The sequence below is a fragment of the Nuphar pumila genome, chromosome 8 (assembly GCF_984573655.1).
Source record: "Nuphar pumila chromosome 8, dmNupPumi1.hap1.1, whole genome shotgun sequence".
In the NCBI taxonomy this organism is placed as follows: domain Eukaryota; kingdom Viridiplantae; phylum Streptophyta; class Magnoliopsida; order Nymphaeales; family Nymphaeaceae; genus Nuphar; species Nuphar pumila.
This window is the reverse complement of record NC_143256.1, coordinates 51,173,474-51,201,444: the sequence shown is the minus strand read 5'-3', so window position 1 is coordinate 51,201,444 and position 27,971 is coordinate 51,173,474. Positions and strand designations below refer to the sequence as shown.

Genomic DNA, 27,971 nt, shown 5'->3' with positions numbered 1-27,971 from the left:
TTACAAAAGTGGAGAAAAATTGAATAAATTTATGAAAATTTTGTTTTTGAAAAGAATTCCCACAGGTAGCATTGTTGCTCCTGTGAGGGGTCTCAGGATTATCCCTTATCCTGAATGGAAAAAAAATAGAATTTAAGGAGAATTTAATGAAGAGAAATTGATATAAATTTAGAAAATCAAATAAAGATTTGTGTTGCAAAAGAATTCTCGTAAGTAGCTTTATGGCTCCTACGAGGGGTTTCAGGATTATCCCTTATCCTGAATGGGAAAAGAATTTAATTTAAGGAATTTTAATGAAGAGAAATTGATATAAATTTAGAAAATCAATAAAGATTGATAAAACTTGTATTTGCAAAAGAATTCTCATAGGTAGCATTATTGCTCCTACGAGAGGTCTCAGGATTTTCCCTTATCCTGAATGGGAACACCTCGGACAACGAGGGTCAGGTTTATCCCTTATCCTGAGCAGGAACACCTCGAACAACGATGGGTCAGGTTTATCCTATAACCTGAAAGGGTACACCTCGAACAACGAGGGTCAGATTTATCCCTTAACCTGAAAGGGTAAAAGAAGAAAAAAGAAAATACCTCATGGGAAAGAGGCATCAGGTTTATCCCTTAACCTGAAAGGGTAAAGATTCGATAAAATTTAATAAAATTGAGGGAAATTTGATAAAACTTGATAAAATTTGATAAAATTGAGGAAAACCTGATAAAAATATGAATAAAATGAATGAAGGTAATAAGATTTAACTGAAAATTTATAAGTTTTGAAAAAAATGAGTTTTGTTGATCCTGCCTGCATATGGGATCTTCAATGTGAAAGAAAAATGTTCTTTTGAAAGATAGTGAGAAATCATTTTTGGAGAAAATCAACCACGAGAAGAATGATTAGCACGAGAGTTGATCCTTAAAAGGGGAATCATCATGAGATGCCTACAAAATGTCTCCAAAAGTTTAAAACACAAGCATCCCAAAATATGACAAAGACAAACATGCAAAATAAAGTGGCTAACTTGACTGAGTACCAATGACAAGCCTACATTAGTTTTCCTAATAAGGACATATGCACACCTGCTGAATTCTTCTTGATAAACCTATGTTAGCCTGGAGGCCAATTCACCTGTGTTCTACCCAAGAGATGAACACGAAGATGATAGGCAGATTGACATTCACTTGGCCCATTGTTAATGACAGCCCTGAAGCCATTTTGAAGACCTTCCTGTTTGGTACTAACTATGACAATGTATAGCAGGTAGCCAAGAATTTACTCAGAAAACTATATCAATTGGTTGCTAAAGGATGAGCAAGACATTTCGAGAGACTCAAAACTCTCATAACCTTATTACCGAGGTGAATAGGAAATTACCCAGGGCGTGGAGGTTAGAATTAATCTTTACCTGCCTTCAGGGTCCTGCTGAATTAAAAGCACAGAGACAAAAATACATCTACATAATATAAAGGTGAATGCAATGGTGTGAAAATGGTGATTCCAATGAATCAAATGCACCAAATGACATAGTGTAATAAAAATTTTATTAAACCAGGATACTAAAATGAATGTATAAGAGAACAATCAGGGACCATGGATGAAATGGAATGCATCAGCAGGCTGCCAATGCACTTGAATGTACCACAGATGAAAAAGCTGAAATATAACGAGGATATGAAACCTAACGCCTGGTCAATGCCATGGGTATTAATGCAGTGATCTTAACAATGATGGTTAAAGCATAGGATTGCAATAATTCATTATAATCATTGATGATATTTATGGTCAATAATAAGATACAAATGAAAAATCGATAGTGAAAGGAAAAGACCAAAGTAATAAAATAAAAAGAAAAGAAAATGGAAAAATCCATATGATAAATATAAGACATAGAACATAACACTGAATGAATAAAACCTGTTGCTCACAAACTGTAATGGTAAATGGGGTCTTCAGAGACAGGTTGGTAATGAATCTCATCCACAGAGGGCTCATGTATTTCCACTTTAGCGTGGAAAATATTGTTTGAGTCAATGTGACCATCAATAACACTACAGATAAGTACCACTATTAAGGTAAATCCTGTCCATATGGCATCTTCATATCATCTGCAATACTGTAGATCATACCTCATGAGAAACTTTTGATAAGCTCTATAAAGCTAAGCATGTGTATGTTACTACCCTTGAGTTTGTACATTACTCAATATAAAGCCTCCATCTTGTGCAGTCTTGAATGATTCTTCTTGAACAAATCCAGCCTGAAAAATTCAATAACAAATAAGTTTCACTGCATAGAATGAAAAATAAGATATATTATCACGAGAAATTACCTGATCGAGGTATAGCCAAGACCGATATTTTGGGACTATGTGCCACATTAGAACTATCAGACCATCATTATAGAATTTTATGAAAAGGAGAAATAAACGAGAAGGATTGTATTCACTGTAAGCAGAATGTGGCTAACATATGCAAAATAACCTACCTTTGTTAAGAAATGAAATATGAATAACCTGATCTTGTTGTGAAACCAATTCACAATACTGGGTGTTAGTGACGTAAATTGCAGGGAACACAAGTATGTATAGAAAAGAAAAGGTGTTGATGTAACTTTGAGAACATTACCTAACGGTCATGCAACTTCAACCAATGAATCCTCATACCTCAATTGCTTTATCAATATAATCTTTTCCAATGGATCAAATTCATCAAGAAGCAGTGTGTAGTTTGGCTGCATAGTCTATGGGTGTTACCCCTTTGCAATTGGATTCCTGTAATTTACAAAACCTTTCTGTATGGAGAATGCAGAGTCAGATTTTGACAAACACAAAAGATATAGTGTACTTGAAAAGATGTACGTTGCCTGAAAATAAAAATAAAAAATTACAGAATACCACCTCCACAGCCCTATCATAGAAAAGAGATCCTTCTGACCATCTTCCCACCACCATTCCATATGCTACCAAACGTGCCTTTGAGATGAGTACAAGTGGATTCATTGATTCTAAAAGCTGCTATGGCAGCTGCCCTGCAATCCTCATAGCCAGACCCAGATGGCAAAGCCCCTGCCTTCATTCTAGATTCATCCTACTTATAGAATCTACCAAAGCCCTTAGCATGTGAAACGTGCCCATCTGAAAGTCTTGGAGAAGTAACAACTTCCCTTTCTGAGATGGCATATGTCATTTGGACAAATCTACCTCCAAGATCGACTATTCCAACCATATCTGAATATATATATATATATATATATATATATATATATATATATATATATATAAATGACTGAACAATGAAAATGAGGCCAAACACAAGGAATTACTGATCTATGAACCCAGGATTCTGAAATGAGTCTTCCGCATGACTCTCTTTGAATTCATTCTTATTTGATCTTTCAAGGATCACAGGGTTGCCACTTGAACATTGAACCAGCTTACCATGGGATTGTTGACGCTGAGCTTGATAAATGCTAAAATACTCGAGGATGCATAATTGAGTCAAAGGCAATTACATGATAATCACATTATGTAATATAGATAAAAGCAAAATCAGATTAGACAAAAAAAGTGTGTAGATCAAACACAGGGGCTCAAATCAATATATGAAACAAAATGAAATCAAAGGGGTGTGGTGCTGATGAGGATCTTGCAGAGCAAGCACAGATATACAGGTTCAAAGTAGCTAACTGATATACCCTTGACAACTGATCTGTAATTTTCTCATTCCATCAGCCTGATGTTGCCAGGGAAGTACTGTATGAGTGAGGTTTTCACGAGAAACCCACCACTTATGCACCGGTAATTCATTTCCTTGAGAAATCCTGCCCTTCCTAATCACTTATCATGCACCCTTACATCATTATCTACCATATGTTCAACCCACATTTTTGTTCAGATTGCCATCCAGATAGCAACAGATAAAGGAGGGCAGATCAGCACATGGGCCTTAGCAAACTCATGGGCACATCAACCCTTTTACCCAACAAATTCCTTACGTTATTGAGATGAATATCACAACATGACCTTAGTTAGCAGATTGATTTCAGCCAAAGAATCAACAAATGAAAAGCAAATTGATTTGTCAGGTGGCCTCTGCAAATTAATTTCAGAAATAGACATTAATGTAACAGGAATATACAGAGACAACTTTAGAAATTAAATGAGAATGGCAATACCTAGATACACCATCTTCATCTTTTGAATATATTTTGAATCGGGAGCATCAGCACCCATGAAAGAATTAAAACAATCGGGTTAACCCTCAACAAGATTCCAACAAATCGGAATCAACCCAGAAATTAGATTGATATCAGAGATCTTTTGATCTGCTTTTTTTTTTTTAAAAACACTTGCAGAAAATGAAACAAAAAAAAAAGTGACAGGCCGTCGTCCAACCAGCCTGTCAGATTTTTTTAAGACCCTGAACTCGTTGTAGAGAATCAGAGCATGTGAAGCAAAATGAAATAAAAATATTGAAATACTATGAAATGAGAAAGAAATATAAAAGGAAATCAGCATGTAAATGACTAGTGAAGAGGTGGAATCAAATTCAGGGAACAGAGACGACAACGTGAATGGGGAATTGGAAACTCTCAGAAAAATAATAAGCAAAATAAAAGCAGAAATCGAAGATTAGCAGGGAAAATGGAATAAGAATAAAAATTACTGAATATGATAGCATAAACAGAACAAGGATAAATAAATTACAAAAAAAATGTATCGGAACGCATCCATTTTTTTTTATGTTGCATACTTATATAGATCGGTACTGGCTATAAGCAAGACCGATACTATGTGGATGATCTAATGGGGCGGGGCAAAAATATGAAAAGTAAAGGAGGACAGGATAAGAGAAGGAGGGAGGAGATGCTTACCGTAGTTACTTGGAGCTCTGGAGGTTGAAAAGTGACTTTGGTTCAGCCGATTGGGACACAGAAGGAACCAGGGGAAGTGGCGAGTTGTTGTGTTGCTCCTGATGAGGTGGAATGGAAGAGGAAGGAGGAAGATGCGGGGGTGATAACGGATCGTTCAGAAGAGGTGCGGTGGTAGAGTGAAAACGGGTGGATCTGAGGGTTTGCCTTTGCCGATTCTTAAAGAAGAGGAAGAAGAATCTTAAAGGGAGGTTTGCTGGGGATCAAGGGTGGATGGAAGGTGAAGGACGTTGGTGATGGAGGGCGGAGAAAGAGAGGGTGTGGCCATGGAGGAGCTCGATGGGGGCGTGCGATGAGGGTTCTTCCTAGAGAGGGAGAAGCGCAATAACCCTCTTTTACGAAGAGTCTTCACCGAAACCCTAAAAGCAAATTCAATGGGGGCCCCTTTATTTTAAATTTTTTTACACAGAGGGGGCTCCCAAACAAACTTTGCAAAAAGGGTGTTTTCCCAAAAACTTGATTTTCAAAAAGGTGTTTTCAAAAGGTTATTTTTGTGTTCTTCTTTTTCTATTTTCTTTTTTTTTTTGTTTTTTTCTTGACATTTTCTATTTTTTTGTATTTTTTTGAAAATAAAACTCTAAAAGCTAAGGAATTTAAGCTAATTTTACAAAATTTCAAAATATTTACAAAAGAAGGGTTTTCCTGAAAAGTCAGGGTTATTTTGGGAGAATTTCTTCAGAAAATGAGTTTGGACCCAAGTTTTGAGAAAATATTTGAGTTTTAAACCTCGAATCGAGGAATATAACATGATGGATCCAAACGGATGTCAGATAGACTGTCCGAGCTATTTAAAAACTATTTTTGGTATTTTCTGTAATTTTAATTTAAAAGTTGGGCAACAAGGCTCAGATTTGGATCTTGACAATGGATCCGGATCCGAAATCGAGTCAGATATATAAAATGAATTTAATTTCAGTAAAACTTGAGAAATGAACTGGAATTTAGATTTAAAAGTGACTCATTTGCTCAGAAAATGAAATTAGGGGCAAAAAGGGAATATTTAAAAGATTTTGAAAATTTTGGGGTGTTCACTCTGTATTTGTCACTTTACCTTACCCGCATTATGTTCACTTCTTCATATGCATGTACTATTGTATCTGTTGCCTTTACAACTGCCTTTTACACTCCCAGCATCCATCCCACTAAAACCTATGAATCCAATTCATTGACCTCATTCAACTCAGAAAATCCCCCACTTACATGCAGGCTAGTAAACCTACCAGCAAGAAGATGTTATTTTTCATCCCTTTCAGGCAAAGGTAGTGAGAATGTTGTCAGCCAAATTACCTGGGAGGAGACGGTTGAAAGACATACGATTGCCTCATTAACAAATTTCATAGGAATGAGGCTCTTTGTTGCAATTAGTGGATCCAATGGATATTGTTGGATCTGACCTTTCAAGAATTCTAATGCTAAAGGATGCAAAGATTGAGGGAGTCTAAGATCGTTGTCTGTTTGATGTGAATGAGAGCGGATCATCAAGAATTTGAATAGGAACTATAAAGACACTTGTTAGCTTGGGACTTCTAGGTAACTCCACTTATGCTTTCAATACACCATAGGATGATTCCCCTCTATGTATATATTCTTTTGTTTATGCTAATTCATGTCTTGCAGGAAATATATGGAGATCATCATTTGTTTTCTAGAATTTAAGATTCTTATAAATTCTAGATTCCATATTTAGATATCAAATTACATCTCCAGTCTTAGATTTAGAATGAATGAGCATTATACATATCATGAACTGCTTATTTTTCATATCACTTTATCTTTTATTTCAAAAATTTCACGAATAGAAACACGAATGGCACATGCACCATTCTAATAAAAGGTGACTAAATCCTAAGTTGATGATTTACATCAATGGCCATAGTCAGGATGTGAACAAAACTTAGGATTTTCATCTTTTATGGAATAACACTGGATCCACACTGGACCCTTTTCAAAAATTGTCATATTTTTCCTTAAATATTTTCTTCTTTTATTAGAGTTTAACTTAAAATTATCTCAAAATATATATCAATGGCCATAGTCAGGATATATTGAGAGTTAACTTCATTTTAAACTCTGTAAAAGCACCAAAATATGTCTTATTCTTCACCTGAATTTAAAAATAAATTATTATATAATACATTCAATGATCATAGTCAAGGATGTATTATATTTTCAATCTTATTTTAAATTCATTTAAAGAATAAGATATGATTTTCAAATTCAATTTCAAATTCTTTAAATCCATTCATCATTAGGATAGAACAACATCATATTTTCAAGATTCTTTCTCCAAAATCCAAGTGATCTCAAATATCTTTCTTCAATCTCTATTTTAATTCATTCTTCTATCTTATTTTAAAGATTTAAATTTCGATTTCAATGTCCAATTTGACTTTGAAATTTCAAAATTCAATGTTATATTCATTCCTAAATTCAAGTCCAATTTCAAAGTTCAATTAAACTTTGAAATCTCTGATTCATATTCAAATTCAAAACCAAGTTTATCTTTTTATCTTCAAATTCAAAATCAAAGTTTGAGATTGATTCTTAATCTCAAAGCTTGCCCCTTCCTAAATTTTAAATTCAATCTGGGTTTTCAAAACCCAGATCCATCTTCAAAAGTCCCATTTGGACTTTCAAAATCCAAATCTAAAGTTAGATCCAAATTACACCTTGGATCTCAGACTTCAGATCCAAATTTCATTTAGGATCCATAATTCAATTCCATCTTGAATCTCAGACTTCAGATCCAAATTTCATTTAGGATCCAGAATTCAATTCCATCTTGAATCTTAGACTTCAGATTCAAATTTCATTTAGGATCCAGAATTCAATTCCATCTTGGACCTCACATTTCAGATCCAAATTTCATTTTAGGATCCAGAATTCAATTCCATCTTGGATTTTAGATTTCAGATCCAAATTCCATTCCAAATTTCAGATCCAATTCCATCTTGGATCTCAGATTTCAGATTCATATTCCATTTTAGGATTCAGACTATGGATTCAAATTCTATCCTGATTTTCGGATTTCAAATCCAATTCCACTTTCAAATCCCATATGGACTTCTTAAATCTATTTCTATTTTTAAATTCCATTTGGATTGCTCAAGTCCAAATTCCATCCTGATTTCCAACCTTAAAACTAGAATTCAATTCCACTTTAAATATTCATTTCCTCTCTTAAATCCAGATTCAAAGTCCAATTTTTGACTTTGAAACTTCCTTTCTTTTCTTTTATCCCAGCTTCAAAATCATTTTTTTCAAAGTCCGATTTATCTTCCCAAAACTCTGATTATTTGAAAGACTTAAAACTTTAAGTCTCAAAATTCTAAGTTAGAAATCATCTCTTCACTCTATTTCATCTAAAAAACACTTGGGGATTTCCAAAACATTTTTCAAAAAGAGCATACATCCTCGCATTGCACAAGCATGATTCTTTGTGCATTTAGATTTATGATAGATTCTTAGATAATCTTTTAACAAATCAAAAGGCATGAATTTGACCCTTGGTTCGATTACCCCTGGTAAAGGAGCCAGGAACGGTCGAACCTCGTACCGACGAGCGAATCCAGTCTCCCGATTTTTCCCGCAAATATTTCAAAACAGAGGCGAGTTATTTTCTTAAATATCTTCAAAATTAAGGTCAAGTGAGACCTTCGAAGAAGATTTCCTCTCTCTCTCTTTCTTTTCTTTTCTCTTCTCTCTTCTTTTCTGTCTTTTATTTTCTTCCTTCAAAAAGGAGGAAAATAGAGGTTGGAAAGGAAAATGAGAATGAAGAGAGAAAAACCACAAGAGAGAAAAAAATTTGCGATGATCACAGAAGTGGCGACCGTGATGGGACTCATCTCTGTCTGGTCGAATTATGCCCTTTTGCTTTGCTTTAATATTATCTAAGTCTTTATTTCTAACATATGTCAGCTTCATTTCCATGCAAACCTTAGGAGCCTAGACTTTGTCCTAAGCTGACATCATTGCATATAGGATTTAAGTATGGTTTGGTAGGACCATATTTAGGAGATTATTCCATGTTCATATTAGATCTAGGTCTGAAATACAACTCTCCTCAATTCTAGGGATTGAATGCAAACAATGTATGCAAGTGTATGCTTCTTTTCATTTAAATCTATCTTTTTAGGACTTGCATTAGAGCTTTCTGGTTTTATTGCATGTTGAGCATATTTTGAAAACATCCCTACCTATATTGTCCTGGTCTTCACGTTGCTGGGCTGTCTCACTAAACCATAGTTCAAGAGAGAGCCTCACAACTGGACCACTTATTTGGGTTCGTGCCCCCCTACCACGTACCTAAGGGCCATAGTCCGAGGTATATCGGTAGGTGCTCAAGGATGTTGGGAAGCCATTACCTTAGTACCGAAGAGATATTTTTATATGCCACGTACTTTGAGCTTCGGCTTGAGTATATCGGCGTACCTTGATTGGAATCAGATGATCTAAATCTTAGGGTTAGTATTAAGGTCCTATCAACCATTTCAAATATCGCATTTAGAGTCAGCTTTAGGGAATGCTGTTTGTGCATCCTTGTTTGTATATCTGTGATTGTATGATATTTTATATCTTCCTTATGTTTTCCAAAACCCTGGGTATATATTTCAAAATTTTTTCTTTATTTTTAAAACCCAGGTGTATTTTCCTTTCTCTTCTTCTTCTAAATTTCTTCAAATTCTTCTGATCCTGCCTGCAAATTTCTTCAAATTTTAAATCTTTATCAATTATTTTCAAATTTATTTTCCCTCCTATTTTTCCAATGTATCTTCTAAATTCTATTTTTAAATATCTTGTCATAAATAAAATCTCTTTTCGTCAAGAGATATCCTTTTTAAAATAGTATTTTCCTTCGTGTTTTAATTGGTTACTCTCCCTCGTGGAGTAACAATGCAATTGTCATAGATTTTGTTAGCGACTCAAATCCCTGGTAATGGGATGTCATTTTGTCGACCTAATTCCTTCTTTTGTCAAAATTTCTTTCAAAATTCTTTATTTTAAATATCTCATTTTTAAAGTTCTCCTATTTTTCTCAAATAAACATTCTTCAAATATTATTCTTCCTTCCTAGTTATACTGGGGCATTTTTTTTTAATATATATATATATAGACATATAAATTCATATTTCAAGAATCTGTTTGCAGGCAGGATCAGACAAATTTGTTTTCTCAAATTTTATAAATTTTTAGTTAATTCTGTTATTTTTATCAGTTTCATTCATTTTATTCATATTTTTATCAAGTTTACATCAATTTTATCAAATTTTATCAAGTTTTATCAAATTTTCCTCAAATTTTATTTTTTATCAAATCTTTACCCTTTCAGGTTAAGGGATAAATCTGACCCTCGTTGTCCGAGGTGTACCCTTTCAGGTTAAGGGATAAACCTGACCCTGGTTGTCCGAGGTGTTCCCATTCAGGATAAAGGATAATCCTGAAACCCCTCGTAGGAGCAATAATGCTACCTATAAGGATTCTTTTGTAAAGACAATTTTTCAATTTTTCTCGATTTTGTAAATGTCTATCAATTCCTCTTTATTAATTTTCCCCAAAATTCTATTCTTTCATATACCCTTTCAGGTTAAGGGATAAACCTGACCCTCGTTGTCCGAGGTATTGCCCTTTCAGGTTAAGGGATAAACCTGATACTCGTTGTCCGAGGTGCACCCTTTCAGGTTAAGGGATAAACCTGATGCCTCCTTTCCATGAGGTATTTTTTTTATAAATTTTATTCTTATTCTCCCCCTTATGTTAAGGAATAAACCTAACCCTCGTTGTCCGATGTGTACCCTTTCATGTTAAGGGATAAACCTAATGCGTCCTTTCCATGAGGTATTTTTTTATAAATTTTATTCTTCTTCTCCCCCTCAAGTTAAGGGATAAACCTGACCCTCGTTGTCCGAGGTGTTCCCATTCAGGATAAGGGATAATCTTGAGACCCCTCGTGGGAGCAATAATGCTACCTACGAGAATTCTTTTGCAAATATAAGTGTCCTCAATCTTTATTTTGTAAATTTATATCAATTTCTCTTCATTAAATTTTTCCTTAAATTCTATTCTTTTCCCATTCAGGATAAGGGATAATCCTGAGACCCCTCACAGAAGCCACAAGGCTACCTGTGAGAATTCTTTTCAAAATCAAATTTTCATAAATTTATTTAATTTTCTCCAATTTTATAAATTTTATTCTTTTCCCATTTAAGATAAGGGATAATCTTGAGATCACTCATAGGAGCAATAATGCTACTTGTGAGAATTCTTTTGCAAAATAATTTTTCATCAATTCCCTCAAATTTTCTTCATTTTTGTTAATCTTTAAATCAAATTCTATCTCCTTCTATCTTCTTAAATTTTATTCTTTCTTTTCCTCGTTCAGGATAAGGGGCTAATCCTGAAAATTGGACCGCATACAGCTAATTGTGCTGGTCTATCTAAATCATAAATCATAAATCTTGTCATATCCCTTCTAAATTCAAGTCCCAGGTTATCTCTTCACAAAATCTTCTATTTCTGCTTAAGGTTAAGGGATAAACCTGAATCACTTTCCCTAAATTCTCATCAAATGTCTATTCTATTTCCCCTTCACGTTAAGGGATAAACCTGAATCATTCTTTCTAAAATTCTCATCAAATGTCTATTCTATTTCCCCTTCAGGATAAGGGATAATCCTGAAACCCCAACAATCATTCCTGCTTCGATCTCTAAATATCTTAAGAATGTCGGTCTCCTTCCCGACTCTCAGTTGGAAAACCCAGTCCTCGCACAGGGTTACCTCTCAAAATCTTCAAATCTAAAGATCAAGTTCATTCACAAAACTCAGTCATCGTATTGTTTGTCTCTCAAAAAGTCTCAATCTTAGATCAGGTCATTAAATGAAAAGTCCCAGCTACTTCGTTGGTCGTTAAATGAAATGTCTCAGTTTTCACTCGTAGTTAAATGAAAGGTTCCAGCTCCTTCATTGGTCGTTAAATAAAAAGTCCTAGCTACTTCGCTGGTCGTTAAATGAAATGTCTCAGTTTCCACTGGTCATTAAATGAAAGGTCCCAGCTACTTCGCTGGTCGTTAAAAGAAATGTCCCAGTTTTCACTGGTCATTAAATAAAAGGTCCCAGTTACTTCGCTGGTCGTTAAATGAAATGTCTGAGTTTCCACTGGTCATTAAATGAAAGGTCCCAGCTACTTCGCTGGTGATTAAATGAAATGTCCCAGTTTCCACTGGTCATTAAATGAAAAGTCCTAGCTACTTCGCTGGTCGTTAAATGAAATGTCCCAGTTTTCACTGGTCATTAAATGAAAGGTCCCAGCTACTTCGCTGGTCGTTAAATGAAATGTCCCAGTTTCCACTGGTCATTAAATAAAAAATCCCAGGTACTTCGCTGGTCGTTAAATGAAATGTTCCAGTTTTCACTGATCGTTAAATGAAAGGTTTCAGCTCCTTCGTTGGTCGTTAAATGAAAAGTTCCAGTTTTCACTGGTCGTTAAATAAAAGGTTCCAGCTACTTCACTAGTCGTTAAATGAAATGTCCCAGTTTTTCGCTGGTCGTTAAATGAAAGGTTCCAGCTCCTTTGCTGGTTGTTAAATGAAAGGTCCCAGTTTTCACTGGTCATTAAATGAAAGATTTCAGCTACTTCGCTGGTCGTTAAAAGAAATGTTCCAGTTTTCATTGGTCATTAAATAAAAAGTCCCAGCTACTTTGTTGGTCGTTAAATGAAAGGTCTCAGTTTTCACTGGTCATTAAATGAAAGGTTCCAGCTACTTTGCTAGTCGTTAAATGAAAGGTCCCAGTTTTCACTGGTCATTAATTGAAAGGTTCCAGCTCCTTTGCTGGTCATTAAATGAAAGGTCCCAGTTTTTACTGGTCGTTAAATGAAAGGTTCCAGCTCCTTCGTTGGTCGTTAAATGAAAGGTCCCAGTTTTTACTAGTCGTTAAATGAAAGGTTCCAGCTCCTTCGCTGGTCATTAAATAAAAGGTCCCAATTTTCACTAGTCATTAAATGAAAGGTTCCAGCTCCTTCGTTGGTCGTTAAATGAAAGGTCTCAGTTTTTACTAGTCGTTAAATGAAAGGTTTCAGCTTCTTCACTGGCCATTAAATAAAAGATCCTAGTTTTTACTGGTCAGAATTTCCAAAATCATAAGTTCAACTCAAGGTCTCATCAAAATCTATATTGAGTGACTTTTTCACAAAGAATTCATGAAAACTTTGCCAATTTGCTAAAAATATTTGTTGATTCCAATATTCTTACTACAAAAAAGAATCACCTCAAAATTACCTCTAGTATTCTTTCCAAGAAGGTGAAACTTTTTGCAAAAAAGGGATAAAATTCAGATCTTTTCCCTGTTGATCAACCAAAAGGATGAAAGAAATATCCTTAGTATGATTAGCGAAATAAATATTCAATGATATTGAAATGTCAGAAGCGAATCGATATTGATCATGGCTATGGTGCATGTTTAAAGATGGCTTCCTGGCAATTAGGCAGTGGAAATATCATGAGCGATAAAAAGAATCCACTCAACCAATGTCTCCTCAATCTAGTAAAGTTGCAATCAAATATCTGCAAAAGGGATATCTCAATTGTCGTCGAGATGAAGACGAATAGGCGAGCTAGACCCTCGGGGCCAAAGAAGATTTGGATCATCTCCGAGATGAAGGAGTTTGTGAAGGATCCTTCCAGCGAAAGTTTAGATCACCGTCGAGATGAAGGCAAGTGTGATAAACCTACTAACAAACCCTAAAAGATATTTGATTTCTACTATCATCTAAAGACCTTTTGAGCCAATATCATCAATATAATCCCTGAGATAAAATAAGGATCGAAACATCTCCAAGATGAAAGAGTTTGTGACGTACCCTTCCCCGAAAAAAGAGAGAAAAGTCAGGACATCTCCAAAATAAAGGATGATGTAAAAGCCTGAAAAGCCTAATGACTCAAAAAGAGTGCAAAAAGGCTATCATGGGAAAAGACCCAGATATCAAACTGCCAAAGTTGCCAAAAAGTCATCTTTTCTTATGTGAATATCTTTTATCAATATCTCTTCACTACTTGCTTTTATGAAATTAAGAATATTTCTTCTCTTCTCATATCAAAGAAATGAATAACTTCCTTGAAGAAAATCATCAGCGCTAAAATTTTGAATTTGACTCTTAAAGACCGAGGAGTTAACCTCGTTGGTGGAAATACTCTAGGTAAAAGAGGAAATGTCTTTTGCACACACGTGCACATTTTTAAAAGCATTTTGGGTCAACTACAATTTTATCTTATTGACAGAATTTTTTAGATATTCCAAGAATGAAATAAATATTCAATATTCATTTTGATGCAACCTAGCATTGTGTATATCTTCCAGAAGAGTTGCCTCATCCAGTTGAAATATCTCTTCCTATCCCATCACGGTTTCTTCATCCGAGGATTTCGTATGGTCGTTCCCACTCAGGTTAAGGGTCAAAACCTGTATTTTTCTTGCGAGAGGTCATCAATTTCAAAAGTTATTTCAATCTCAACAATGAGACGCTTAAGGTCATCCCCTTTTCAAGCTTGAGGGAACTCCATTTTCTTCCTTTCGCAAAACCTTCTTCGGATTTGTTCGTCCAAACTCCGAAGGTCCCATCATGGTGTCTTCGTTCGAGGATTCCATTTGAGCGTCCCCTTCAGGTTAAGGGTTAAGCCTGAACCTCGTGCCATGAGGTATCTTCCTTTTTCAGGTTTGGGTTAAACCTGAGTCTCGTTCTGACGAGGTTCCTCGTTTTAACAAGGTGTTTCCTTCCAGTCCCATCATGGTTCTTCCCATCGAGGAATCCATGCTTTATATATCTATCCAAAAAAGGATCATGCTTGAGCTTCATCTCGTGAGGCATTCCTCAAAAATGTCCCATCAAGGTCCTCATATATTCCTTCCCCATTCAGGTTATCTTGAGATATATTCGTCTCGTCCAGGTTAAGGGCTAAACCTGAGTCTTTCTAAAAAGCGGATCTCGCCTCACTCTTGAGACTTGATCTAAATTCTTATCTTTCATCACTTTGGGATCTTCACCTAAAGTCCCATCATAATTTCCTCATTTCTATTATTCAGTCATATCATTTTCAAGGATTTTGTCTCCCCAAGGCCATTTAGGATAAGGATTTAAGCCTAAAATCATCTCTTTCTAAATAAATTCTTCCACACCCAGTTTAGATCTGCTGACTGGGGCATTTTCAAAATTTGGAGTGTTATCTTTGCCACCAAGCTCGGCTTTCAACCGGCTTAGTAGCAAAGAGGGGCATCTGTGAACACCCCAAATTTTTCAAAATCTTTTAAATATTCCCTTTTTGACCCTGATTTCATTTTTGAGTAATTGAGTCACTTTTTAAATCTAAATTCCAGTTCATTTCTCAAGTTTTACTGAAATTAAATTCATTTTATATATCTGACTTGATTTCGGATCCGGATCCATTGTCAAGATCAAAATCTTAGTCTTGTTGTCCAACTTTTAAATTAAACTTACAGAAAATACCAAAAATAGTTTTTAAATAACTCGAACAATCCATCCGACATATGTTTGGATCCATCGCGTTGTATTTCTCAATTCGAGTTTTAAAAACTCGAACATTTTCTCAAAACCTGGATCTGAACCCATTTTCTGAAGAAATTTCCCCAAGATAACCCTGATTTTTCAGAAAAACTCTTCTTTTGTAAATATTTTGAAATTTTGAAAAATTAGTTTAAATTCCTTAGTTTTTAGAGTTTTGTCTTCAAAAATACAAAAAATATAGAAAATGTCAAGGAAAAAAGAAAATAGAAAAAAATACAAAAATAGCTTCTTAAAAAGCACCCTTTTTTAAAATCGAGTTTTATGAAAAGCACTTTTTAGCAAAATTTTATTAAAAACCCCCTCTTTGCAAAAACTTGAAAATAAGGGGGCACACTGCAAAATTTCTTTTTAGGGTTTTAAACGAGGAGAACAATGCCTCTCTCCACCTCTCCCTCCTTCTCAAAACATCGTGAATCTTTTTTCCCCTTTCTCTTCCGCCAAAACTTCGTGCTTCACCCGAGCCATCCATCGCTAACCTCCGCATCCGCCATCTACCTCCCCCATGTGCGACTCATCTCCGCGGATCATTAGTTTCTTCCATCGTCGATCTTCAACCGTCTTCCCTTTCACGAACCCTCCTCTTCCTCTTTAAAAGGGGAACACACAGGGGAAGCAAGTCATCGCTTTTCACCTCCCCATTTCTTCCTTCACGAACCGCATTTTACCCCTCCATCTTCCCTCTTTCTTCTTCTCATCCATCTTCTATCTCACCATTGGCCTCCTCCTTCACGATCATCTTTTCCCTCTTCTATCTTTTTTTTATCGACTGAAGAAGGAAGTCGACCTCATCCTGTAGCGACAGATAGAAATCAAACCCTCTTCCTCCGAATTGAAGCCGGCTACGGTAAGCTCCCTTACTCTTCTATCATTTTCTTTGTTGTTCCTGATCTCTTCCATTTCTTTCATCCAAGCACCTAAGTGGGGATGACTTGCGTATAGCAAGATCGGCCCATATACGTGCGACTTTAACAGGAATGTCTCCATTCCGACATTTTTTTTTATTTTCTTTCTCTTTCTCCCTTTTGCAATTTACTTCTGAATCTCTCTGATTCTCACATTTTTTTTTGTTTTGTTGTTTAATCAGATTTCTGATTCGTATTCGATTTCTTGATCCTTAATTATTTTAGTCTGATTACGATTTCTATTTTGTTATAACTTTTGTTTGTCCTGATCTTTGCTTGCATTTCATTTGGCATTGTTTGATTTATGTCATCTGTTTGGCTCTCGATTCCCATTTTCTTTTGTTTCGAAGCATAGTGACTCCTGGCGTTTGGTTGTTTCATTGTCGACCAAATAAATTCCAGCGATCAAATGCGTGGAAGCATTTTCTTCATCCACTTTTAATTGACCTCCGGTAAAAACATCCTTTGACAAGTCTATTTGGATGCCGGGATCAGAGTTGAATGCCATTAATGGAGTCCTATCGAGTTTGACAAGGAAGGTTAACAAGGCATTTTACTGATTTCATTTTTTGTTCTTCTTATTTTTTTTTTGTTTTTTTGTTTTTTTCTTTTCTTTATTTATTAATTATCGATTTCCATTATGAATTTTGTTATTGATTAAATGATGGGTTTCCATCTTGTGTCTATATATTTACTTCGTTTCTAGTTTTTAACTTCTTGTTTGCTTTTCTGATATATCTTATGATGTTCGATTTCATTACCTACCTGTGCCTTGTTTCATTTTGATTTCTTATGCTCATGCCGACTTCCTGTTCGTGTCTAAATTTCTTATTCCTCTTATTTTTTTATATATAATCGGCATGTATTTTTCCCCTTTGGTTTGCGATCTGGAGTTGTGTTGTTGTAAATAACGATTCAAATGTATCGTTCATCTTTTCTTCTCAATCACTTCTTAAGTGTCATAATCTGGGAATGCACCTTTTGTTATATTCCTGCAGCCCTTCATTTAAATATTATATTATTATACATTTTCAGTTCATCCGATCACTAGTGAGTTGTTGTATCCATTTAAACCCATTGAATCCCTATTTTGAGTAAACCCATCTTTATTTAGCGTTTTGCCTGTCCCCAGTTTCTTGATCGAGGTCTCACATTTCATTTCAGTTTTATTATATTTTTAACGTGACAATGTGACATAAGCCTGCCAAGATATTGATAACTGCTGTCAAAATGATTCTGTGTTGGAATAATGTTCTTTGTTATGATCTTATCCTTCTTATATTATTTAATACTGTCTTACATTAATCAAACCATCCATCATGATCTGCTGGAACATGCGTTGAAGCTTCTGTAAGACTGAGGTGTCTCTTGCTTTGGAGTTTTGCTACATGAGAAATTGGAAATTCGGCAGTACAGAATGAGCTGTAACTGAATTTCTTTTTGTTGTTTTGGTTCTCTACATGCCAGCTTGATAACCAAGGGAGTCACCGCGGAGATCATCTTGTACCAAGAAAAGAAGTGATGAGTATTTTGATTTTGAATTACTTGTTTGTCAACTAGACAATGTATCTGCTATATCTGTTCTGCTTTCTCACAGGGAAAAGATCAAAATTCAGGAAATGTGACTTTTCAATGGTAATATATGAGCGTGAAGATGGTTTACCCAAAGTGACTGTCTACAATCTTTCGGCTGCTGGAAAAGTGACAGAATGACTTCAAGATGGTCCAGTCATTGAATTTATAGATTAAATATATGGCATGGATTCTATAGACTTACAGTATAATTATCACATATTAAGGTCTTTGTCATTCCTTTTCACTGGAGTACGTCTATAAAAATTGAAGGGTCTTCCCCAGCAAAATTTGGAGACTCGGAACCAGAATCCTGTAAATTGCCGAATTTCTCAGTCAGGAACAACACCTCCATCATGTTCTAATGTGCATGAGAAAACCTCAAAGAAGGGTGTTGGAAGTTGTGAGGAAACATATTGCATCATGCTTGTCAGAACTTACATCTATGCGTGAATCATCAGGGTTCCTTGTCAGTAATGCATATGGGTCATCTCAAGTGGATGTTGAAGATAGAACAACAACATCTGGTGGTCAGCCTGTTGGTTTTGATGCTAACTTAAATACTAAATTATCAGCTCTCACACCTCCACGTGCTATAAATATTCTCAGCTGGAAAAAGGCTCTTGAGTACTTTGAAAGGCTACTACAAGATCTAGATGTAATATGTTCTTTCTCTTTAGATCCACATAGTGAAGACGTTCTTCGATTTGTGGTCCAATTCCAAAAGTCTCAGCCTGATTTGGTTGCAAGAGCTCATCTACAGCTTCTGCTGGTTCATGATGGGAAGTTATATGGGCGAGATCCTTTCCATGAAGTGATCTCTCGGGCTACAGCATTGCCTCACATAACGAGGAGTATAGAGTTGCAAAAGCATGAATTTGTACAACGTTTGGGACAGCTGCTAGTCAGCTTGCTCAAGATTCTTTGCACAAATGTTGCATGGCAAAGGCGTAAGCTTGGAAAGATCTTGCAAGATTGGAGTATCTTTTTGGGACAGCTGGAGAGGAGTGCTTCAAGAGAATCTGTAGATACTTTGAATGCGCCAATTGAGGAGAATTCATGCATGGACCTAGCAGCAAGTCTTGCTAATTGGAATGAAGAACATATTTACTGGATTGTTGCCTGTTTCCTTATGCTTGGATTTGAGCTGGAACTCTATTCTCCTAGTGAATACTGCATGATTTATTGGCATCTTTACATTATATTCATCAAACTGATGGAGAAAGTTCAACTCAGAATATCTCAAAACACTGATGCATGTGAGTGTTGTCTGTATTAAGTATTTATTTAAAATTTTCTTTCACCACCCTGTACCTACCCTGATGCAGTTATTGTTTTAAACATGCATGGACTTCTTGTGCTGATTGTTCCCATTATCTGTATTTTTTTTTCATTTATGCAACTTATGTTAAGCTCTGGAGGCCATGCCTTGCAACAAACATGAGCCTTTTGTGTTAGTTGTAAGTTTTTTTTTTGGATCTATCTTGTTGCTTTCCAACAACATGATTTTCATCCCTTTATATTATGAGCTAAGATCAAATGAAATTGTTGGATTTTATGGTTGATCACTTTTAGCCAACGATGGATGTTTAGGTTTGAATCCGAGATGGGTCTATCCCCAGATTAACCGGTAGAAAGAAAAGGCAAATGATTGAAGTCATGGGTTTGGCTGATATGTGCATAAGGATATAAATTTTTTATGTTTTGCTAACAATTTTGTTTTTTTTTTATTACATCTGCATGTTGTGGGGACTTTTTTTTGAACCATATTTTTTGGGAATTTTAGTAGCATGGATGTACCAGCTGCATTTGGTTTATATGGTTCACCTGCTTTGGTCCATACATGATGTTTGGATATTAAAGTTGCTCCGTCATAGCTGGAATCTTTTGGGTTTGAATCTAACATTGAGCTGTCTCCCAGATTGATCGTTAAAAAGGAAAAACAAGAATGAAGCCATGCATGTATTTGAAAATTATGTTAAGTATATGCATTTTTTGTTTTTTATATTGATTGCTAAATATTCTTTTTTTTGCATCAGCTTGAGAAGACTCATTACCTCTATTTGAGTTGGTTTTGAGCTTTTTAGTTGATCTTTTCTCCTTAGGCATATTCCCTTAAGAACTCTAATGATAAGAAACTTGAACTGTTGTCATTACCTATTTGTTTTCTATTCATGAAGAGTAATGTGACTGTATAGGATTGTTTTTGTAAAGAGAGTAGAACCACCAAACGAGAGCAAATGTCCACCAAAGTATCCAAATGGATAAACACAAACACCTGTATCTATCACTTTACCTTACCCACATTATGTTCACTTCTTCATATGCATGTACTATTGTATTTGTTGCCTTTACAACTGCCTTTTACACTCTCAGCATCCATCCCACTAAAACCTATGAATCCAATTCATTGACCTCATTCAACTCAGAAAATCCCCCACTTACATGTAGGCTAGTAAACCTACCAGCAAGAAGATGTTATTTTTCATCCTTTTCAGGCAAAGGTAATGAGAATGTTGTCAGCCAAATTACCTAGGAGGAGACGGTTGAAAGACATACGATTGCCTCATTAACAAATTTCATAGGAATCAGGCTCTCTGTTGCAATTAGTGGATCCAATGGATATTGTTGGATCTGACCTTTCAAGAATTCAAATGCTAAAGGATGCAAAGATTGAGGGAGTCTAAGATCATTGTCTGTTTGATGTGAATGACAGCGGATCATCAAGAATTTGAATAGGAACTATAAAGACACTTGTTAGCTTGGGACTTCTAGGTAACTCCACTTATGCTTTCAATACACCATAGGATGATTCCCCTCCTTGTATATATTCTTTTGTTTATGCTAATTCATGTCTTGCAGGAAATATATGGAGATCATCATTTGTTTTCTAGAATTTAAGATTCTTATAAATTCTAGATTCCATATTTAGATATCAAATTACATCTCCAGTCTTAGATTTAGAATGAATGAGCATTATACATATCATGAACTGCTTATTTTTCATATCACTTTATCTTTTATTTCAAAAATTTCACAAATGGAAACACGAATGGCACGTGCACCATTCTAATAAAAGGTGACTAAATCCTAAGTTGATAATTTACATCAATGGCCATAGTCAGGATGTGAACAAAACTTAGGATTTTCATCTTTTATGGAATAACACTATATCCACACTGGACCCTTTTCAAAAATTGTCATATTTTTCCTTAAATATTTTCTTCTTTTATCAGAGTTTAACTTAAAATTAACTCAAAATATATATCAATGGTCATAGTCAGGATATATTGAGAGTTAACTTCATTTTAAACTCTATAAAAGCACCAAAATATGTCTTATTCTTCACCTGAATTTAAAAATAAATTATTATATAATAGATTCAATGACCATAGTCAAGGATGTATTATATTTTCAATCTTATTTTAAATTCATTTAAAGAATAAGATATGATTTTCAAATTCAATTTCAAAATTTTTAAATTCATTCATCATTTAGGATAGAACAACATCATATTTTCAAGATTCTTTCTCCAAAATCCAAGTGATCTCAAATATCTTTCTTCAATCTCTATTTTAATTCATTCTTCTATCTTATTTTAAAGATTTAAATTTCGATTTCAATGTCCAATTTGACTTTGAAATTTCAAAATTCAATGTTATATTCATTCCTAAATTCAAGTCCAATTTCAAAGTTCAATTAAACTTTGAAATCTCTGATTCATATTCAAATTCAAAACCAAGTTTATCTTTTTATCTTCAAATTCAAAATCAAAGTTTGAGATTGATTCTTAATCTCAAAGCTTGCCCCTTCCTAAATTTTAAATTCAATCTGGGTTTTCAAAACCCAGATCCATCTTCAAAAGTCCCATTTGCACTTTCAAAATCCAAATCCAAAGTTAGATCCAAATTACACTTTGGATTTCAGACTTCAGATCCAAATTTCATTTAGGATCCATAATTCAATTCCATCTTGAATCTCAGACTTCAGATCCAAATTTCATTTAGGATCCAGAATTCAATTCCATCATGAATCTCAGACTTCATATCCAAATTTCATTTAGGATCCAGAATTCAATTTCATCTTGGACCTCAGATTTCAAATCCAAATTCCATTTTAGGATCTAAAATTCAATTCCATCTTGGATTTTAGATTTTAGATCCAAATTCCATTCCAAATTTCGGATCCAATTCCATCTTGGATCTCAGATTTCAGATTCATATTCCATTTTAGGATTCAGACTGTGGATTCAAATTCTATCCTGATTTTTGGATTTCAAATCCAATTCCACTTTCAAATCCCATATGGACTTCTTAAATCTATTTCTATTTTTACCATTTGGATTGCTCAAGTCCAAATTCCATCCTGATTTCCAACCTTAAATCTAGAATTCAATTCCACTTTAAATATTCATTTCCTCTCTTAAATCCAGATTCAAAGTCCAATTTTTTACTTTGAAACTTCCTTTCTTTTCTTTTATCCCAGCTTCAAAATCATTTTTTTCAAAGTCCGATTTATCTTCTCAAAACTCTGATTATTTGAAAGACTTAGAACTTTAAGTCTCAAAATTCTAAGGTAGAAATCATCTCTTCACTCTATTTCATCTAAAAAACACTTGGGGATTTCAAAAACATTTTTCAAAAAGAGCATACATCCTCGCATTGCATAAGCATGATTCTTTGTGCATTTAGATTTAGAATAGATTCTTAGATAATCTTTTAGCAAAGCAAAAGGCATGAATTTGACCCTTGGTTCGATTACCCCTGGTAAAGGAGCCAGGAACGGTCGAACCTCGTACCGACGAGCGAATCCCGTCTCCCGATTTTTCCTGCAAATATTTCAAAACGGAGGCGAGTTATTTTCTTAAATATCTTCAAAATTAAGGTCAAGTGAGACCTTCGAAGAAGATTTCCTCTCTCTCTTTCTTTTCTTTTCTCTTCTCTCTTCTTTTCTGTCTTTTATTTTCTTCCTTCAAAAAGGAGGAAAATAGAGGTTGGAAAGGAAAAGGAGAAGGAAGAGAGAGAAACCACAAGAGAGGAAAAATTTTGCAATGATCACACAGACCTTGGGTGCCAAAGTGCAGTCTGAACCCACTTGGTTAGACTGAGACAAAGACCGAGGGAGAGACGATGGGTTTGGGCTATGTGCGAGCCCAAACAATCACACAACTCACCAACAAGGAAAGGGGGCAGGGTCACTGTCGGCCCTTTCACCAACAGTGGGTGTTGCAACTGAGCAGACCACACCCATCCCCAAAACGCCAAATGAAGAGAACGAGAATCCAACTTCTAAAATGATGAAAGCGAAAAAGATGCTTATTCCAAAAATCGTAAATCAAACATGCAATACGAGTTATTGTACATCTAATCCACCAAATGAAAAACCTATATGCATGTAAACACCCCAAATTTTTCAAAAGTTTGTAAATATTCCCTTTTTACCCTTTATCTTCATTTTTGGGTAATTGAGTCACTTTTAAATATAAATCCCATTTTATTTCTCAAGTTTTCTGAAATTAAATTCATTTTGTATATCTGACTCAATTTCAGATCTGGATCCAGATAAAAGATCCAAATCTGAGCTTCGTTGTCCAATATTTAAAATCAAATTTTTGAAATTTCCAAACCAACTTTTTGAAAAGCTCAGACAGTTCATCCGGTATCCGTTTGGATCCATCGTGTTGTATTCCTCAAATTCAAGGTTTAAAACTCAAATATTTTCTCAAAACTCGGGTCCAAACTCATTTTCTTCCAAAATTGCTCAGAAAACCTTCCCTGTGTAAATCTTTTTGAAACTTTTGCAAAATTATTTTTAAAATCCTTAGTTTTTAGAATTTCATATTAAAATTCAAGAAAAGAACAAAAAAATAAAAAATAATGAAAGAAAAAAAAAGAAAAAAAAGAAATGGTTTTTAAGAGAAACCCGTTTTTGAAAAATCTTTTTATAGAAGACCTCTTTTTGGAAAATGTAAAACCCTTGCAAAACTAAATAGTTGAGTTAGGGTTTTGAGGGGGGACCCTTTCGAGTTTTCTCTATGGCCGACTCCCTCAGCCGCCTTCTCCCTTTCTCACTCTCGAACCCCCATGGCCAACCCCACCGATGGACCTTCCTCTCTTCTCCACCCTTTGATCCTCCATGGCCATCTTCCACCTTCGATCTCCACCGGCCCCTTCTCGAACCTTCGTCCCCCTCCTTAAGAAGGGCACGATGAGAAAACCCTAACCACCACGTTTCACCCCCGCACCCCTCTTCTTCCAAGCAGCAGACCCGTTTTAACCCCTCCATTTTACACTCTTCTCCTGGCTTCTTTTCCGATTTCTCGATCGATTGAAGAGAACTCTGCACGGAGCCAAGCAAGCCTGGTGCTCTCCTCTGATCGGCTGAAGGAATCATCCATCTTCAATCTTCCCCTTTCGACCATTTTCCACGCCTCTGTTTCTCCCTCTTCCCCTCTTTGCGTTTACTTTCTTCCTCTTCCCAGTTCTTTTCCTCCTTTCTTTTCAACTTAGTTGCTTACTTCTGATCGATAGAAGGAGTATCACATTATACTTGCATACGAGGCGTCGACACTCCTTCCTTGATTAATGAATCAACGAAATCAGGTGAAAAACTTCTTTTCTTTGTCAAATTTCTATTCACAACCTTCCTTGTTGATTTACCTTTTTATTTTTTTTTTCTATTATTTACTTTGAGCATAACTCGTAAGATCGGCCTGCATATAGTAGTGCCGATCTACGTTTTGCAACATTAACGGAATAATCCCATTCCGACAAATTCCTTCCCTCTCTTGCAATTTAGTCTTAATTTATTTTCAGTTACCTTTGTTTTACGCTCTTCGTTTTTTCTTTTCCTTTTTTTATTTTTATTTTTGTATGTTCGTCTCATTCACTATATTGCTTCATTACATTACTTTCTGTTGCATCTCGTTTTGGAGAAATAATTGCTTATTGCAAAACAGAAAAAGTTGCCTGAAAATGCTTTGATTAAGCCCTCTTTGTAATTAGGCCTACTATTGTTTTTTTTTTATCATACAACAACCTCGTTTTGTCCTCATCTTTATAAATAGCAGTTCTACAATCTCTCGGTCCCCTTTTCCACTATTAATTTCCATAACATAGTTACATCCAACGCTTGTAATTGAAGCTAACCTCATCCCTTTGCATTAGTTTATCTCTGCATTTATTCTCTTAATATCGGCATGTTTTAATGGGATATCATCCTGTATCATTGATTCAACCAAGTGCGTTGCTGAATCATCCTTGTTTTATATCCCTCATTTGTGTATGTTATATACCATTATAACAGGTGGTTTTACTCTGTATCATAGCATATCTGATTTTTTTTTCTTCTGCTTTTCTGTTCATCTTCACCATAGCACGCAAAAGAGCGTGGGTCTCTCTTGGATTTGCTAAAAGGGCTAAAACAACAGATTTTGACCGACCGTGCATCACTTGTGGCACGCCACTTCCTCTCTACAGTCCAGCACATTACCCTTGCACTACCTGCACTGCATCCCACAACACTGCCATGTAGTTGTAGTATTATATTGTTGCACACTGTATGATTTTCCCTTTGTACAAATATTATCTGATATGGTTGCACCCTCATTATAATTAGTATCCCATTCGTCATACACTTATATGACTTGATTGACAGCTGCTGCTTCGGAGATACTTACATCCGACATAGGGTGTACATATAAATATACAATCCCTTCTGTTTCTGTGTGTGCGCTATTGCTTTAATGCAGGCATATGTTCCGATCATTCCGATAGTGATATTTTTTTCCAACAAGTATGGTTGTTCAGCAGCATCAGCAAGTCTATAAAGTATGGTTCTTTTGTTGGGTGCATGAATGGTGCTTCCTTACATCACTGGCGAATAGTTGTTCTAATGGAAATTTGGAGTTGTATAAAATGCTTGGCAACTCATGTTCTTACCCTTTCACCTACCGAGTTGCTGCGTCTTCCCGAGGAGCTTATCAATATGTTCAGAACTCATGATGGACCAGTTGGTCTGATGACACTGGAAATGGATAGTTTTTATGGGAAGTTCACTTGCCAACTCTGCTGCAAATTCACATAAGGGTCAAAAATCCCTAACCCAGCCTCACTGGGAACTGACTCATAGAGGGAGTTGTCTTGTGTGATTTAACGTGTTGTGCCATCTGTATCTTTTAATGACTTTGTATATTTGTCAGAACACTAATCCTATCCTTTGTATTACAGGCTTCACTCTTCAGTCTTCTGCAACTACGAAGTCCTTCATCCTGTATGATTTCTTTTTCTTTTTTTTTACTAATTTTTTTTTATTGTTGGTTGGCATTACTGTTCAATTCCTCTAGTCATCGATATAGCATAGAAGTTACTTCCCTCATCCGCGGCAAGATATGCTCTTAACAATCCCGGGATCTATAAAACTTAGCATGATAACATTAATGTTACTAAATTTACAGTAGTTTGATTCTTACGCAATTGGAATTTCTTTTCATAAAACCCATCATATTAATGCTCATGTTATCTGTATTTTACAGCAGCTTAATCTTTCTTTTCATACAGTTTGGATTTCCCCAACAGTTGGCGTTAATGCTGGTTTTGATTTTAGCAGCTCGATGTCCATTGCAAGACTGGATATATATCAGTATATACAGTAATTTTATCTTTATTTGTGGGTGTTGGTTTTGGTCATAACAGAGTATATAACTGTCTGATATTAGCTTATAAGCTTATTTTGATCATAATAGAATACATATATGACTGGACACAACTGATTTCTTTTTGGGTTTACCTGCTTCATATCATAACTCAGCAGTGTTGATTTTATTCAGAGACACTAGATTGATTCATCATCACATTTTCATTGTTTAAATGGTCCCCCCTGTATGGTGAAAGCATGTTACTAATAAATTATACATTGATTCATGAAATAGAGGTCAAGTCACACCCCTGTCATTGGTCGTTTGCTGTTAATAACATCCCTTTCTGCAGAAACCAGTTTGCACTTGCAGGAATTAATGCACAGGAATAATAATTTTTTCTGTTTCTTTCACTACCAAGAGAAAATTGAGGATTGTTTGAGTTACAAGAACTGAGTCTCATTGGCTATTTCACATTTCCATGGGTCGTCTTATCATCTTAAACACTCATCGTGCATAGCATTTGCCGCAACATGTCACCAGTCCAACCCCGGTTCCATCCTCATCATCTCCTGCAAGATCCTATAACTCCACTCTAACCCATCGTAACCCCTTTGTTTTTTTTGTTTTTTTTTTATTAACATTGCATCTATTCGTTGCTCAAACAACTTCATACCTTCACTTGTATACAGATTTTTGTTGTCATTGTCACCTGCACCCAGCTGTAAACACCCCAAATTTTCCTCACTCATTCTCAAACAATCCTCCTCAGGCAATGCCAACCCTGTCAGGTCAGTGTAGGAGTCAAACCCCGAGTCAGTTTCAGAAAATCACCATTTTACCCATTTTCATTAGGAAAATTACCATTTTACCCCTAGGTCATCCCGGACCCCAGTCAGTTGGAGTCAACCAAGCTCATTGGTCAGTTCAAGACAATTAGAATATCAGTCATCTCAAGCTCATCTGAGCTCACAATGAACAAACCATTTTCATTTCTGACCATTCCTGCCAAAATGGGATCATTTCTTCAAAAATGAGCTCATTTCTCACTTGAATCCAAGCCAATTGTCTCTAAGTCAGTCATTCTCAGTCAGTCATGTTCCCCAGAGTCTAACTTGAGCTCACCAGGAGTTCAAGTGCTCCAGTTTCAGTTCAAAACCATTTCCAAGTGTCTAGGAGCCCATTTTAGTCCATTTTAGCTCTTTCAGCTGAAATTGAGCTGCGTTCAGTCAATTGAGCTAGTGTTCAAGCTTTGATTTTAGTTCATATCAGTATTACTGACCTTTGTTCTAGCTCAAACCCAGTTCAGGTTCGTAATTCACTTCACTCTAGTGATCATTCCGTACCATTTCTCTAAAAATGGC

The 27,971-nt window shown here is 35.5% G+C and overlaps 1 protein-coding gene across 1 annotated transcript; it reads left to right on the top strand.

Moving 5' to 3' along the window:
• Positions 1–18,417: 18,417 nt before the first annotated feature.
• On the top strand, positions 18,418–19,251 carry LOC149829932 (uncharacterized). Its single transcript, XM_090015343.1, has one exon. The coding sequence runs from the start codon at positions 18,418–18,420 to the stop codon at positions 19,249–19,251; it is 834 nt and encodes a 277-aa protein (XP_089871469.1).
• The last annotated feature ends 8,720 nt before the right edge of the window (positions 19,252–27,971 follow it).

Bases quoted from the DNA above. Each gene is read 5' to 3' on its own strand.
- LOC149829932 (XM_090015343.1), top strand. From the start codon at position 18,418: ATGCGTGAATCATCAGGGTTCCTTGTCAGTAATGCATATGGGTCATCT.